Source organism: Hylobates moloch, unplaced genomic scaffold, assembly GCF_009828535.3.
Source record: "Hylobates moloch isolate HMO894 unplaced genomic scaffold, HMol_V3 SCAFFOLD_18, whole genome shotgun sequence".
Taxonomy (NCBI): domain Eukaryota; kingdom Metazoa; phylum Chordata; class Mammalia; order Primates; family Hylobatidae; genus Hylobates; species Hylobates moloch.
In genome coordinates, this window is record NW_026652293.1 from 57,533,155 (window position 1) to 57,551,021 (window position 17,867).

Genomic DNA, 17,867 nt, shown 5'->3' on the forward strand with positions numbered 1-17,867 from the left:
AAAAAAAAAAAAAAAACATTAAGTTAAACCATTGTAATTTGAGAACCATCTATTTTTTTTTATGTTTCTGATGAATTAATATTCATTTTTTAAAAAACAAATATACCAGATAAAATGCCAAAAACTCTTCAGGGAAATATTTGGTGAATTATTTCAGCCCCCAAAGTGTCTGCCTGCTGCTTTATTTTTTTTATTATTATTTTTTTGAGATGGAATCTCACTCTGTCGCCCAGGCTGGAATGCAATGGCGTGATACCTCTGCTCACTGCAACCTCCGCCTCCCAGGTTCAAGCAATTCTCCTGCCTCAGCCTCCTGAGTAGCTGGGATTACAGGCACGTGCCACCACACCCGGCTAATTTTTTTATTTTTTAGTAGAAACGGGGTTTCACCATGTTGTTCAGGCTGGTCTTGAACTCCTGACCTCGTGATCCGCCTGCCTGGGCCTTCCAAAGTGCTGGGATTACAGGCATAAGCCACCATGCAGGGCTGCTACTTTAAAAGAGAGGGTTCATAAGGCTACTTTGAACAGTATCACTTCATCTGTGCTAAATAACTGTTTTTGCAAAAGTATATTGGCTCCTAGAGATTTGTGCCTTTATCTACTGAAAGACTAAATTATTTAGTATCCCCAACTCTGGCAAGTACTTTAAATTAGGAAAGAATTTAGTAAAACTTTTTGTTTTGTTCAGATTAGTTAGCTCCTTGTAGTACTCAGTGAGGCAACCGAGTGGCTTTCTGTAATTGAGTAATAAAGCCTACACATCTCAGCATTAATGTATGTTATTTATTGAGTACCTATTATGTGCACAGCACTGTACTGTGTCCTGTGGAGACTAAAAAGAAGTGTAATACGTGGTGTCTGCTCTCAAGGATCTTACTATTTCAAAAGGTAAGATACACCCAGACTTGAAGTTAAATTATCATAGGCAAAACAAATAAGGCAATGTCCAATTAAATGTCAAATGAGAGTGGAGAAACAATTTTAAGGTAGATAAGATCAGTGTTGGCTGGTCTGATGGAAACATCGCAGGAAGTAATGATTGATTTAAGCCTTGGTGAATAAGTAGAAGTTGGAATATGGATAAGCAGAGAGGGAAAGAAGAATGCATCCATAAAGGAAATACAGTTATTTAGATGTGCAAGGAGAAGATTAACATGATGGATTTAGGATATGAATGGACCCATCTGGTTCTTTTAGAAAACCTTCAGTAGATAAGTTTAAAAGAAAGTAGGTTCTTTGTTTAAAATAGTTATTTTTATGCTTGTGTTACATTCTAATTACTCCTAAAAGAATAGGTCCAAGGCCTTCCTATACCATGTCAGGAATTCTCTGTGGTCATAATGTATGATGTAACCCACTCTTTAATGGAGTCCCTATCATTTGGCTAAAGTTGAAGCCTTTGCATATAACTTAAGTGCAGAGTGAACTTAAGAACACGATACAGGTTGAGTATCCCTTATCCAAATTTCTTAGGACCAGAAGTGTTTCAGATTTCAGCTTTTTTTCAGATTTTGGAATATTTGCATTACACTTACTGGCTGCACAATCTCTTATCCACATACCCACAATCCAGAATGCTCCAATGAGCGTTTCCTTGAGCATCGTGTTGGTGCTCAAGAAGTTTCAGATTTTGGATTTCAGATTTCTGGATTAGAAACGTGCAACCTGTAGGTGTGTACTTCTAACTTGAAAGTTTATGTTTGTTATGTGAATTAGATAGAAAATAATTATTTTCTGGCCAGGTGCAGTGGCTCACGCCTGTAATCCCAGCACTTTGGGAGGCCGAGGCGGACGGATCACGAGGTCAGGAGATCCACACCATCCTGGCTAACATGGTGAAACCCCGTCTCTACTAAAAATACAAAAAGAAATTAGCCGGGCGTGGTGGCGGGCGCCTGTAGTCCCTGCTACTCAGGAGGCTGAGGCAAGAGAATGGCGTGAACCCGGGAGGCGGAGCTTGCAGTGAGCTGAGATCACGCCACTGCACTCCACCCTGGGCGACAGAGTGAGACTCTGTCTCAAAAAAAAAAAAATTATTATTTTCTAATTTTACTGCTTGTATTTTGTTACTAGGTTCTAAAAATATCGTACAATATTTTAAATTCAAGTTTATGCCATTAAATGCCTTTCTCTGTTTCCTGGCGGTCTATATACTGCCACATGAGGAGGAGAATCAGAATTTAAACTCATTTATAGTTAAAATAGGGTGTTAAATTATGATGATTAACCCAACTGACCAAATGGATTGCAAAGAAGAAGAAATTATCAGAAGTGACATAATAAGGGTATTCCATTTTTAAATAAGTGTAAGTATTACTGGTAGAGAAACATTTTAAGTGACTGACCCTTTTGAATTATTCCTTCACAGTTCCAGGACCGTCTGCAGCCCTAACAACAATGCAGCTCTTCTCCAAGCAAAATCCTTCAAGACAAGAGGTTACCAAACTCCAGCAGCAGGTTAAAACTAATGGTGCTGGCGTGACTGTTCTCAGGCGTGAAATTTCTGAGCTTCGCACCAAAGTGCAAGAACAGCAAAAACAGCTTCAAGACCAGGACCAGAAACTGCTAGAGCAGACCCAGATCATAGGTGAACAAAATGCACGGTTGGCAGAGCTAGAACGCAAACTACGAGAAGTAATGGAAAGTGCTGTAGGAAATTCCTCAGGGTCTGGGCAGAATGAGGAGTCTCCTCGGAAACGAAAAAAGGCCACGGAAGCCATAGACTCTCTTAGGAAATCTAAACGTCTTCGGAATAGAAAGTAAATTGGAATGTGGTTCTGGTTCCAGAGGAAGACACAGCTTAGTAGCTTAAGCAGTTATGCATATCAGGATACTGTGAGCAACATGGTGTCCCTTAAGCTTCTAGGCTTTCAGTACACAACTTAAACTTGAACTCTTATGGTTGGGACATTCTTTTCCTGCTTCTCCTGATTGAACTGATGCACAGAATCTTTTTACTTTGCAATAGATTTGTACTAACCAGACCTGTTCTGTCATGTTTTGAGGAGTTAACTTTTTTCTGTGCAGATAATGTTGAAAGTAAGTTAATTTGTTTCTGCATATATGCACATACATAAGGATCTTAAACCCAGTCTTGACAGACTAGAAGTTAAGTTTAATACAGAAAATGTCCTGTTCACTTGAAAGAAAAGACCTACTTTTTAAATGGACACTATCTTGGTTCTTTTTTTTTTTAAGTCGTCTTTTTGTTATAAGTGACCTTTGTCTGGAATGTCTGAAAGGTAGTTAATGCTTTTTGGTATTGAAGTAATGGGTAACTGAAATGGACTTCCATAGTATTGACTGTAGAAGGAGCCTCTACAGTATTGACTATATATTTTTATAAACTACTGGCAAGGAACTTACCCAGCTGTTATACATGTTTTCAGTTCTCTTTGGGGGCCATGTCCTACATTTGCATGGATGGATGCATGCATTGCCTAGTCAACTCACTTAAAAAGCTCTTGCACTGGTATTGATCTTGAACCTCTATACTTCTCCACTTTTTAGAGCGGCGTCTTAGTTTATTTAAGCACTTAACATCTTCCACCACAACAGCTTGCCTCTAGAGGGGGAATTGTTCATCCATTTGTCCTCCAGTTTTATAGGAACAAGAGACTATTAAAGCCCATTGCTTTATCTGTTCTCTGTAGGGTTCAGGTACACTGGCTAAGGCAGAACCCCAAATTTCAAGGCTCTTTCTATCAATATTGGACCTCTGGGAGCTACAACTCCTCTTTGCTCACCACCATGTGATCATTGGTCAGATGTGGTGAATGAGTAGGGGACTGGACTTGCGGGATACAGTTTTGCCATCGCAGCAAAGTTCATTGGGGAAAATTGTACCATGAAAAAGCATTTTGATTATTTCATTTCTGGAGGATGACCTTGAGGGAAGCTTTTTAATATTAGTTTCAAGCTTTCCTTACCGTACAACTTTAAACAAAAGCTTTAATTTTGTTTGCACTCCTGTTTTGAGCTTGTAACTGGAAAAGCATGTCTTGCACTGTTCAACCTCCTGAGTGGTCACTTTAACAACCTCCAAATTGTGTACAGTGGTTATTTTCCCCAGTTGTATAGTTTTGAGACATTCAATTATCACTGTCTTAGTTGTATTTTAATTTACTAAATTTGTAGCTATTTGACTGTTAAGTTCTTTTAAACAACTGTTGCCTTGGGCTTCAGTTATTTAAAGTAAATTTAGGTGTAATATAGAAAACTGTCCCTTTCCAGGTGGGAGCTTAACACCTGTATAAAACCTAAGGTTTTGGTAAGTACCTTAGTTGAATAAAAGCACAAGGTTATCACCTTTTTTATCCGTCCACCGTGACATGGTTATGCATCCTTTAGATTAACCTCACCAAATGAAGCTTTTTCTATCCATTTTTAATATTGTCCTTACATAATATTGTCCTTAGATTTTGATCAATTCTATGTCTGACTTTGAAATTCCATTTACAATGTAGTATGTTTTCAATGAAAAACCATAAAGTAAAAGTAACATCCAAGTGTTTCATGGTTTGTTGGGAAGGTAATTTTAAAATAAAACAATTTCCAAAAAACATTTGTCAGCCAAGGTCATCCATAAAAGTCCCCGTCTGGAACTCATTTTCTCAGCACTTCTCATTTTTATAATCATAGTATTTAGCCATATTAGGATATCTTTAGAGGAGGCCTGGTGGAATACCCAGGGCCTGTACTAGTCTGCTTTTCCAGTCATAGGAAGACTTTTTTTTTAATGTATCAAAGTATGTGTTTACAGATTTACAGAGTGTGATCCATATGCATCAAAGGGATACAGCCCCAGACTGTTTCTTTAATGGTCATTCATGAACTATTAAAAGTTTCCTGAATTTCTTTTTAAACTACATCTAGATGGCCTAAACATCTGTGTAGTCTTCCATTAGTTAACATGTGTATATGGCTTTCGTAATAAGTAGTCACACTGTTAGAAGGTAAATTTTCTATTACAAAATCCAAATTTCTATTGCATACACTTATAATAATCTATTCATAAAGCTAATTCGTTGTACTTGTTAATGCATGAATGTTCCATGCAGTAGGAGAATAAAGCACTACAGTTCGGTTGTTCAAATCTTAAATCTTAGGCTATTTAGCTGGAACATGTTAGGATATTGCCTTCACCGATTACTAGGACAGTTATTTGATAGCCGTTATGCTTACCTATGGATAGCATAATGGTATTTAAGGTTCAACAAATCGCAGATTATTTTGATCAGCTAGAACTGACATATGTTACAAGAAAACTGTAAATTAACCTCCTGAGAGAACCATTTTGCCCTGCATTTTAAGCCAGGTATTTAAATGCTGTGTGTTGTTAATACCGCGTTGTCTTAGTGCAACATTTCTTAAAGTATTCCCGTCATCTTCCTTGGCTGTTTTTCAGAGGAGACGTCTCCATGTTAATGGGTCATTCCCACATAGAAATGTATTATGGTACAGCGCTACACACATGGATAACAATGTGAAAAGGCATGCCTAAGAAACGAAAACGGCTGACCTTACCCCCACCCCAGCCGGATCCTCTCCTTATCTCCCACCTGTACTTGGCTTACCTGGTTTTCACAGATTCTGAGGTTATAGAACCTGTTGTTTTTCAAACTCCTGTACAGAGCCTGGAAATAATGGAGCAAATGCAAATGTATTGAGAGTCATTATACTTAGTTTTAAAGACTATTGGGTCAAAAGCCACTGATTTGGGAAGCAATTTTTTTGTAAAACACTTTTTTTGGAGTACTGAACTTTACAGGGGCTTGCCTTAATCTCTATTTAGTAGTTTCAAGATGTATGCGCAATTATTCTACGTGTTAAAAATGTTAAAATATTCTATGTAGCCCCAAACGTGGGTAAAACAGTATAAGTAATGCCTAAATTAATAAGCTAAAAGGTGTCACTACAGCTGGATTTTTGAGAGAAAATGGACATAAAACTAGGCTATGTGTAATAAAAATAATGGCACCTTAGGATTGCACTATTTTACGCATTATTTTATATGCCATTTCATAGCCTGCACTTTAATCTCCAAAGAAACGATGTATGATGTCCCACTTGTTCCTTATTCTTAATAAACTTTTTCCTGAGACAGGGCACTTAATTCTATTTTACTATACTGAATTAGTTTCTTGGAGGTAGATTCCTTTCTTGAGTTCTCTGTTTCCTTAGCCATAATATTTTCTAGGATCCGGGAACTCCCTATATTGTCTATTTCCAACATTATATAATTTTAATTTAATGTAAATCTCATACTTGGTGATCAGCACATTCTTGTATCCTGCTCTAGCAATGAGTACCCATTTGTTACACTTACCAAACTCTCTAAAAACATATACTGTAAGATTTGAAGCCAGGAATAAAAGGCAGTCTGAAAGAAAACATCCTATACGATGCAGTTGTTTGGAAATGGCTAATTTCTGATATGAAACCCAATTTGATGCACTGTTCAGTTTTTGACTTGGGGTCTATCTGAATTGCTTTAACTAGTACACAAAAGGTTAAGTTAAAACTACTTTAAACTTGTATAGCCTGCCATCTGGGGTGAATTATTTTCAAAAAATACTAAATCTATGAACTGAGACTAGCGATTAGTTGGCTGCTCCCTACCATGATTTTACGTTTAATAGCAATACAGTTATATTGGTGAAAAATATGACAGGCTTAAGTACTGCCAGCCTTTTGCATCTTCCTAAGCATCTTGGTTAAATTTCTGAAGTTTAAAAATTAGATCCAGATTTCTTCTGTTGTGTCTGAAGAGAACCATGACATTTAGAAGTATATTGGTAATCTATTAGGTCCATTGGCAAAGTATATTGGTCCATATTCAAACCTATTCCAAAAGGTTAGTGAAGTGTTTAAGATTCCTTTATTGTGGTACCATGTCTGTTTACCTATGCTTATGAGCAACAATAAATTACTAGTTTACCTTCTGGAATTTTAATTGTTATAACCGAATCAATTATTGGAAAGTAAAAAACACCTCCCGGTCACACAACAGGGTACGTAAATAAATGTGTTGTTACCAGTGCTACTTGTTTTCTTTGTATTTCATGCACAAAAGAATATGGAGCTCTATTGCTAACATACCATATTAATAGCTACTGTCTTTTGGAGCACTGTACTGTGTGTTTTACAGATGTTACAGTGGTCCTCACAGCTACCTTATAAAGTAGGTTTTACTCTACATGGGGAAGTTGAACTCGGCCTAAGCAACATGTCCACAGTGTTATGCAAGTAAGTGGCATAAGTGGGATTTGACCCATGAGCTCTGAAGTTTATAAACTTGCTACTCCACTATACTACATCCTAGAAACCTGAGAACAATGAGACTCTGAACTTAATATAAGCAAGACCATCCCACACATCCACTAGAAGCAGTCAATGCCCAAATCACTAATGCTATCAGTAGTATATAGAACTGAGATCAAGAAAAAGCTGGGCTAGGCTGGGCACGGTGGCTCACACCTGTAATCCTAGCACTTTGGGAGGCCAAGGTGGGCAGATCACGAGGTCAGGAGTTCGAGACCAGCCTGACCAACATGGTGAACCCTCATCTCTACTAAAAATACAAAAATTAGCCGGGCGTGGTGGCAGGTGCCTCTAATCCCAGCTACTCAGGAGGCTGAGGCAGGAGAATTGCTTGAACCTGGGAGGCAGAGGTTGCAGTGAGCCAAGATTGTGCCATTGCACTCTAGCCTGGGTGACAGAGCGAGACTCCGTCTCAAAAAACAACAACAAGAAAGCTGGGCTTGGAGGAGGCAACTTTAAGGTTATTTGCACACAAGGGGTTCACCCTAGGTGTGCAAGTAAAAGAATGTTTTTAAGGCTTCCAAAACCTATAATCTAAAATCAGAGGATGTCCTGGCAGTAGATGTGCTCTAAGGCTACTGACATGTCTAAAGTCAGCTTCTGGCCAGGTGCAGTGGCTCACACCTGTTACCGCAGCATTTTGGGAGGCCAAGGCGGGTGGGTCATTTGAGGCCAGGAGTTTGAGACCAGCCTGGCCAATGTGGCAAAAACCCATCTCCACTAAAAATACAAAAATTAGCCAGGCATGTTGTTGCACACCTGTAGTCTCAGCTACTAGGGAGGCTGAGGTGTAAGAATCGCTTGAGCTGGGGAGGTGGAGCTTACAGGGAGCCGAGGTGGAGCTTACAACAGCCTGGGCAACAGAGCAAGACTGTTTCAAAAAAAGTCACCTTCGTATAATATATGCTGCTGGTCAGTAGAAAAGTAGCAACTATCAATTATTTTACCCTGCAAGGGTGGGGTACTAGTTCTCTTTTCAAGACTACATCCAGTTCCAAAACTAAATGGTTAGAATTTCAACAACATAAAATCATATAAACCAGTTTAACCTGTTCCTTAAAGGTGTAACTGATAGGGAATTGCTGAAAACAATTCTCTGAAGAAGAGAAAACTTAACTAAGTGCTTTAGCCCCAGCCTGTAGACAGCTTAAGATTTTCAGAAAAGAGATCACAGATAACTTGATACTGTGGGTGAGGATGACAGCAGTGGTGTCAATTGTCCTAGCACCATTACTGCATTCTAGTCATCTAGATAGCCTAGAAAGATAAAGGTGGCTGCTGTGTATCCCAGTCTTCAGAAGGTAGATGAGTGTGGAAATTTGAATTTTCATATTCTCCAGGTGGCTCAATTGCTGTGTAATAGATTCACATTGTTAGAAACCAAAGATCTTCACCAGTATTCTTGCTTTTTTGCTTTTCTTTAAAAAACTTTTTTAAAAAGATCTCACCTGTATGAACTTTCCCATGTTAATTGCTGAACCAATTCTTACAGAATTCATTAAAGAGGATGTTCTTTCCAAAAAGATGTATCTCAACTCGCTGGTATACATTCCTCTGGTTTTTTTGTTTGTTTGTTTGTTTGTATGGAGTCTCTGTCGCCCACACTGGAGTGCAGTGGCATGATCTTGGCTCACTGCAACCTCCGCCTCCTGGGTTCAAGAGATTCTCCCCCCTCAGCTTCCCAAGTAGCTGGGATTACAGGCGTGCGCCACCACGCCCACCTAATGTTTGTATTTTTAGTAGAGATGGGGGTTTCACCATGTTGGCCAGGCTGGTCTCGAACTCCTGACCTCAGGTGGTATGCCCGCCTCAGCCTCCCAAAGTGCTGGGATTACAGGCGTGAGCCACCGCGCCCAGCCTACATCCCTCTGGTTTCTGATTAATCATTTCCTCAAAGCAAAATTACAGTAAATGGTACACAGAAGAAATGCGAGCAGTTGGGTGTTTGAGCAAAATGTACAACTGATAACTGGAAAGGAAATACAAGTCAAGGATAAACTTCCCCTAATTCAATAAATTCTGTTCAAAGAGACACAACTAAAATAGCTTTCAACTTTCTCAGCTTTTGTGTTTTTAAACTCTTTTTTCCTCCTCTCCTTTGGATTGAACAAAAGTCAAATTCAAATTAACTGATTTGTTAAGAATTTGTGATGCAGCAATATAAATAGCAAAACTGACTCCAGAATGCAACATCTAAGATGTACTTTTCTGTAATAAGACAAGGGGAACACCCTACCCTTCTCAAGGTCAAGCCAAAGAGAATTAGTTGGGGTGGGGTAGAGAAGAGAAGGCTAAACTGCTTGTTCTTTCTTTGGAGAGTTGGAGCAAGCTTACAAGAAAGTGCTCTTTAGATAAACAGTTTCTGTAACCCTACTGTAAGAAGACACTGCCTCTTTTACAGTGTGGCCCATGGATCAACAGCGTCAATCACCTAGGAGCTTCTGTGAGATGTAGAATCTCAGGCCCCATTCAGAATCAAATCTGCATTTTAACAAGATCACCTGGTGATTAGTTTGCACATAAAAATTTGAGAAACACCACTGTAAGGCACATTTGTCATTCTGAATCTAAATGCTAAACAACCTTTAGCTGCCTACATTTAGCAATAACAAAGAAAATGGAGAGAGAGAAGAGAGGAAGGAGAGTAAAAGGGAGGAGAAAGCAGGAAGAAAATACGAAAGTTAGTATTGGTCAGGGACAGTTCTTGAAACCAGTAGAGGTCATGACCATCAGCCATCCCAAACAAAACAGTTTCATCACCTTTGGTGTCATAAAAGAAATCTATATATATATATATATATTTTTTTTTTTTTTTGAGACGGGGTCTCCCTCTGTCGCCCAGGCTGGAGTGCAGTGGCACGATTTGAGCTCACTGCAAGCTCTGCCTCCCAGGTTCACGCCATTCTCCTGCCTCAGCCTCCCGAGTAGCTGGGACTACAGGTGCACGCCACCACGCCTGGCTAATTTTTTGTATTTTTAGTAGAGATAGGGTTTCACCATGTTAGCCAGGATGGTCTTGATCTCCTGATCTCGTGTTCCGCCCGCCTCTGCCCCCCAAAAGTGCTGGGATTACAGGCATGAGCCACCGCGCCCGGCCAAGAAATTTGTGTTACAATTCCCACCAGTATCAAACCAGTCACTACCATTTGAGAATAAAGAAATTATTTTTTAAAATATATTTTGGGAGGCCAGGGTGGGAGGATCGCTTGCATCTAGGAGTTCACGACCAGCCTGGGCCACATACCAAGACTTCGTCTCTACCAAAAACAAAAATTTTAAATTTAAAAATTAAAAAAAAAAAAAAATTAGCCAGGCTTGGTGGCATACACCTGTAGTCCCAACTACTTGGGAGGCTGAGACAGGAGGATCGCTTGAGCCCAGGAGGTCAAGGCTGCAGCGAGCTGCCACTGCACTCAGCCTGAGTGACAGTAAGACCCTGTCTCAAAAAATAATAATAAAATATCCATCAATAGGAGACAAGTTTCATAAATTGGGATATATCCTTACAGTAGAATACTAGGCACCTGTAAAAATAAGAAAATTATCTATATGCTAAGAAATATTTCTGGCCGGGCATGGGGGCTCATGCCTGTAATCCCAGCACTTTGGGAGGCCAAGGTGGGCAGATCACTTGAGGTCAGGAGTTCAAGACCAGCCTGGCCAACATGGTGAAACCCCATCTCTACTAAAAATACAAAAAGTAGCTGGGCATGGTGATGGGCACCTGTAATCCCACCTACTCAGGAGGCTGAGGCAGGAGAATCGCTTGAACCTGGGAGGCAAAGGTTGCAGTGAGCTGAGATCGTGCCACTGCACTCCAGCCTGGGAGACAGAGCAAGACTACGTCTCAAAATGAAAAAAAAAAAAAAAAAAGGCCAGTGTGGTGGCTCATGCCTGTAATCCTAGCACTCTGGGAGGCCAAGGTGGGGGGATCACCTGAGGTCAGGAGTTTGAGGCCAGCCTGGCCAATGTGGTGAAACCCTGTCTCTACTAAAAAATTCAAAAAGAAGCCAGGCATGGTGGCATGTGCCTGTAATCTCAGCTACTCAGGAGGCTGAGGCAGGAGAATCGCTTGAACCCAGGAGGTGGAGGTTGTAGTGAGCTGAGATTGTGCCACTGCACCATAGCCTGGGAGACAGAGTGAGACTCTGTCTCTAAAAGAAAAAAATATATATATATTTCCAAGACTGCTAAGGGAAATAACAAAATACAGAACAATATTACAGTATACTAACTTTTGTGAAAAATAAAGAGGGAAATAATATAGAGTCATGCTGAATAACAACATTTCAGTCAACAAGCAGCAGCATATTTTATGACAGTCCCATAAGATTATACTACCATATTTTTACTGCTTTTTTTCTATGTTTATGTGTTTAGATACACAAATACCACAGTGCTACAAGTGCCTACAGTATTCAGAACAGTAACATGCCATACAGTTTTGTAGCCTAGAATCAATAGGCTGTACCATATAGCCTAGGTGTATATAGTAGGCTAAACCATCTAGGTTTGTGTAAGTAAACTCTATGATATTCATACAACAAAATCACTTAATGATGCATTTCTGAGAGCACATCCCCATCTTTCAGCAGTTCATGACTGTACTGCTAAGTAGTGGCATGCATATGCATAAAGAAACCGTAGGCCGGGCATGGTGGCTCATGCCTGTAATCCCAGCACTTTGGGAGGCCGAGGAGGAGGGCAGATCACTTGAGGTCAGGAGTTTGAGACCAGCCTGGCCAACATGGCGAAATCTCACCTCTACTAAAAATACAAACATGAGGCAGGCATGGTGGTCTGTGCCTGTAGTCCCAGATACTCAGGAGAATCACTTGAATCTGGGAGTCGGAGGTTGCAGTAAGCTGAGATTACACCACTGCACTCCAGGCTGGGAGACAGAGTGAGACTCCATCTCAAAAAAAAAAAAAAAAAGAAAAGAAAAAGAAAAAGAAAAAAATTCTAGAAAAATGCACAATAACAGTGGTTGTCTTTTGGGGTTTGACAACATAATAGGAACAGGAGCTGGGAGGAGCTTATCACTAGATACCTTCTGTATGTTTTTCTATTTTTAAACCATGGAAGTGTATTCAACACTTAAACCAGCTGCTACAGACTGAAAGTTTGTGTCCCCCCAAAATGTATGCCTTGAAGCCTAATCCTCAAGGGGAGGAGACTAGGAGGTTGGGCTTTGAGGAGGTATTTATGTCATGAGAGTGAAGCCTTCATGAATGGGGTTAGTGTTCTTTTAAAAGAGACCCCAGGCTGGGTGCGGTGGTTCACGCCTGTAATCCCACCACTTTGGGAGGCCGAAGCAGGTGGATCACCTGAGGTCAGCAGTTTGAGACCACCCTGGCCAACATGTGAAACCCCATCTCTACTAAAAATACAAAAATTAGCCAGGCATGGTGGTGCACACCTGTAGTCCCAGCTACTTGGGAGGCTGAGACAGGAGAATTTCTTGAACCCAGGAAGTGGAGGTTGCAGTGAGCTGAGATCATACCATTGCACTCCAGCCTGGGTGACAGAGCGAGACTCCATCTCAAAAAAAAAATTAATTAATTAATTAATTAAATAAAAGAGACCCCAGAAAACTCCTTCACCTCTTCTGCCACGTGAGGTTATAGCCAGAAGACGGCCATCCACGAACAAGGAAGCAGACCCTCACCAGATACTGAATATGCCAGTGCCTTGATCTTGGACTTCCCAGGCCCCAGAATTTTTTTTATTTTTTATTTGTTTTATTTTATTTTTTTCTGAGACGGAGTCTCTGTCACCCAGGCTGGAGAGCAATGGCACGATCTCGGCTCACTGCAACCTCCACCTCCCAAGTTCAAGCGATTCTCCCACCTCAGCCTCCCGAGCAGCTGGGATTACAGGCATGTGTCACCATGCCTGGCTAATTTTGTATTTTTAGTAGAGATGAGGTTTCTCCATGTTGCTCAGGTTGGTCTCAAACTCCCGACCTCAGGTGATCCACCCGCCTCAGCCTCCCAAAGTGCTGGGATTACAGGGGTGAGCCACCATGCCTGGCCTAATTTTGTATTCTTAGTAGAGATGGGGTTTCACCATGTTGGCTAGGCTGGTTTCAAACTCTTGACCTTGTGATCCATCCGCTTTGGCCTCCCAAAGTGCTGGGATTACAGGCGTGAGCTACCGCGCCCGGACTGACTGTTTTCTTAAAAACCAAAAGCCTGGAAAAAAAAAAAAAAAAAATCTTGCAAATGTATTCTCAATCCCAGTCAATCCCCTGCAAAACTCAGACTCTGGAAGAATGAAAGCTATGCGCTCTTTTCTCCACTCATTCATATTGTTGGCTTCACACATATAGAAAAGGCTACTTCATCCTGCAGAACTGCTCTATCAGTTCATGGTGTTTGCCTGGATCCTGGACCCCCGCCTTCCCCACCATGAGTCACCTTTGGATCGAGTCCATCTTCTATTAGGGATTTGGAACCAGACAACTTTTGTCCCTTTTTAGCCTCTGCTGCACTCTAAGCTGTGTGATCTAAGACACGTCACTCACATTCTGGAAGTATTCGCTTCCTCATACATGAAATGGGGGAAATTTCTCTAACCATAAGCCTGTGGTTTTGATTTCAGTGCTCACTAGTTCAAGACTTTTCTTCTTGCCTATGCCCCTTCAGCCTCTTCCTTTGTCAATTTCCTTTTTTCATAAGCTGTGGCTGCTGGTGAGTAAAATAGTCATCTGAATACAACTGCTTTTGCATGAGCTAGCCTTGGAAGGGTGCAAATGGAAGCAGATTCATTTCTTCTCAGTAACTGCTCTTTTAGACTGTCCTGTTGCCTTGTTCTGCCCTGATCCCGGAAGGAATCTCTGGGCAGATCCCAGAGCCTTGTAGACTCTCTTGGTCACTAACAAATTAATCACCTTTATCTGGTTATTTAAAAATCCAGCCTGATCCAAAGAAAGACTTTATTGTCTCAATTGATTAAAGCTTCTTTCCTCTTTTTTTTCTCTCTTTTTGAGATGGAGTCTTGCTCTGTCGCACAGGCTGGAGTGCAATGGTGCGATCTCGGCTCACTGCAGCCTCCACCTCCCAGGTTCAAGCGATTTTCCTGCCTCAGCCTCCCAAGTAGCTGGGATTACGGGTGCCTGCCGCCACGCCCAGCTAATTTTTGCATTTTTAGTAGAGACGAGGTTTCGCCATGTTGGACAGGCTGGTCTTGAACTCCTGACCTCAGGTGATCTGCCCACCTTGGTCTCCCAAAATGCTGGGATTACAGGTGTGAGCCACTGCGCCCGCCCGCTTCTTTCTTCTTTCTATAAGTCAGGCCTGAGTTGGACTTCGGAGAAGCTTTGAGTTGGGCTTCTCCTTTTCAGTCGACAAGGGCAGGAAGGAGGATGTTTTCCATTTCTTCTCTTTGCTTTTCTGCCTCCCCCTCCTGCAAGACTCTGCTGTCTAACTCAGTGGGGAGGAGAGACAGAATAAAGAAAAAAAAATCTGCATTACTGGTATGGTTGGAATTCGTCATGTGTGTCTCTTGGTTGAGGCAGAGATCACACTTTGGGGCTGTTTTCCCCAAGGCATTTTCCACTGTTGTTGTTGTTGTTGTTTTCTTTTTCTTTTTTTAAGAGACAACGTCTTGCTCTATCACTCACTACAGTCTTAAACTCCTGAGCTCAAGTGATCCTCCTGCCTCAGCTTCCTGAGTAGCTGGGACTACCATGCCTGGCTAATTATTTTTATTTTTGATAGATGCAGAGTCTTGCTACATTGCCCAGGCTGGCCTCAAACTCCTGGCCACAAGTGATCTTCCAGTCTCAGTCTCCCAAAGTGCTGGAATTACAGGCATGAGCCACTGCTGTCAGCCCTCCATTGGTTTTTAAATAATTTCCTCGGGGGTTACCTTCACCATGAATTTTTCTTCCAAGTTATCATACAGCTGACTCATAGGAACCCTTCCTTAGCCCTAGGCATCTGGTGGTAAATGTTCTTTCAAAAAGAAGCATTAGGATGCATGACCTATGAGACCATAGACAGCAACCAAATCTAGCCCTTGTCAAATGGTTACACATCTGGTCCACCTATACCTGATCAACGTGGCAGAAAAGCTACTATCAGCAGAAACCCTCTTTCCATACTCAGTGACCACGGACAGCTTCTGATTGCCCCTCACCTTTAGGCATGCTCAAGTTCAAGTCAGGTACCAGTCCCTGTGTCTCTCCAAACACAAAAGTCAAGTTCAAGGAATGGTTCTGAGAAACTCTTCACTTGGCTGTAATTAGCAAAGCAACAGTTCCTTCTGCCACCAGAGGGTGTGCAGCAAGGATGGGCAGCACAACCTGCTACCAACTCTCTCTAAAGAAATTCTTTTCTCTAGGCTGGGCGCGGTGGCTCAAGCTTGTAATCCCAGCACTTTGGGAGGCCAAGGCAGGCGGATCACGAGGTCAGGAGATCGAGACCACGGTGAAACCCCGTCTCTACTAAAAATACAAAAAAATTAGCCGGGCGTGGTGGCGGGCGCCTGTAGTCCCAGCTGCTCGGAGAGGCTGAGGCGGGAGAATGGCGTGAACCCGGGAGGCAGAGCTTGCAGTGAGCCGAGATTGTGCCACTGCACTCCAGCCTGGGCGACAGAGCGAGACTCCGTCTCAAAAAAAAAAAAAGAAATTCTTTTCTCTCTCTTTTTTTTTTTTTTTTTTTTGAGATGGAGTTTCACTGTTGATGCCCAGGCTGGAGTGCAATGGCGTGATCTCGGCTCACTGCAACCTCCGCCTCCCAAGTTCAAGCGATTCTCTTGCCTCAGTCTCCTGAGTAGCTGGGACTACAGGTGAGCACCACTGCGCCTGGCAAATTTTTCTATTTTTCTTAGAGACAGGGTTTCACCATGTTGGTCAGGCTGGTCTCAAACTCCTGACCTCATGATCCGCCCTCCTCAGCCTCCCAAAGTGCTGGGATTACAGGCATGAGCCACCACACTCAGACCCCTTGCCCTCATTTTTGACAGATAGTTTTGCTAGACACAGATCCTTGGTTGATAAGTTTTTTCTTTCAGCACTTTGAATACGCCATCCCACTGCCTTCTGGCCTCCACTGTTTCTCATGAGGAGTCACCTGTTCATCATATCAGGGTCTCCTTTTCGGTGATGAGTCATTCTTCTCCTGCTGTTTCAAGATTTTCTCTTTGGCTTTCAGAATTTTATTATAATGCATCTGGGTGTGGATCTCTGTCTTGTGTTCATTCTACTTGGGTTCTTTTTTTTTTTTTTTTTTTGAGACAGAGTCATGCTCTGTCACCCAGGCTGGAGTGCAGTGGCACAATCTCGGCTCACTGCAACCTCACCTCCCAGGTTCACGCCATTCTCCTGCCTCAGCCTCCTAAGTAGCTGGGACTACAGGTGCCCACCAACATGCCCAGCTAATTTTTTATATTTTTAGTAGAGACAGGGTTTCACCGTGTTAACCAGGATGGTCTTGATCTCCTGACCTTGTGATCCGCCCACCACAGCCTCCCAAAGTGCTGGGATTACAGGCGTGAGCCACTGCGCCCAGCCTCTACTTGTGTTCACTGCATCTCTTGGATGTGTAGATTAATTTTTTCCATCAGATTTAGATCATTTTAGATATATGTTTCCTTTGATTTTTTTTCTTGCCCTTTTCTCTCTTCTCCTCTGGTATTCCCATCAGCCATATTTTGATGAGCTCAATGATGTCCCAGATTTCTCTGAGGCTCTGTTCATTTTTTATCATGGCAAATATACATAACAAAATTTACCATTTTAACCACTTTTACATGTACAATTCAGTAGCATTAAGTATATTCACAAAGTTGTTCAAACATCACCACTATCCAATCACAGAAATTTTTCATCATCCCAAACACAAACTCTATACCAATTAAAGACTAGCTCCCCACTCCCCTTTTCCCCAACCCCTGTTAATCTCCATTATTCTTCCTGTCTCTAACTTTTATAGTTTGATCATAACAATCCCCTTTTCATCAGGTTTTCATGGAGGGTAGGAGGGGTAATTCTTTGACTTAAAAATATAATTTGAAGAAAATGACTGCTTAGGAGAGAGAGACAGAGAGAAAGAAAGAGAAAGAGAAAGAGAGAGAGAGAAAAGAGAAAGAAAAGAAAGAAAGAGAGAGAAAGAGAAAGAGAGAGAGAGAAAAGAGAAAGAAAAGAAAGAAAGAGAAAGAAAGGAAAGAAAGAAAGAAAGAAAGAAAAGAAAAGAAACAAAGAAAAAGAAACAAAGAGAAAGAAAAAAGAAAGAGAAAGAAAGAAAGAAGAAAGGCAGGAGGGAGGACGGAAGGAAGGAAGGAGGGAAGGAGGGAAGGAAGGAAGGAAGGAAGGAAGGAAGGAAGGAAGGAAGGAAAAGGAGGAATGAAAGAGGGAGGAAAGTAGAGAGGGAAGAAGGGAGGGACAAAGAAAGCTATGAAAGCCATTGACCACAGGTCGGGATGGGAACGGGGATAATTCATCAATTTTTCTACCCTGACATAACTCCGGAGAGTTCCAGACTATTCATTGGCTTTCACAGATTTGTCAAGAGGACAAATCTCAGCTTAATTAGCAAA

At 41.6% G+C, this 17,867-nt stretch overlaps 1 protein-coding gene across 1 annotated transcript in view; it reads left to right on the forward strand.

Annotated features, from left to right (window-relative positions):
- FBXO28 (F-box protein 28) overlaps positions 1–7,044 on the forward strand; it is a 47,807-nt gene extending 40,763 nt beyond the window's left edge. Inside the window, exon 5 of the mRNA XM_032136699.2 lies at positions 2,371–7,044. Within this exon, the coding sequence (XP_031992590.1) occupies positions 2,371–2,765 (395 nt within the window). The 3' untranslated portion in view covers positions 2,766–7,044. The remainder of the gene's footprint in view (positions 1–2,370) is intronic.
- Positions 7,045–17,867: the final 10,823 nt, after the last annotated feature.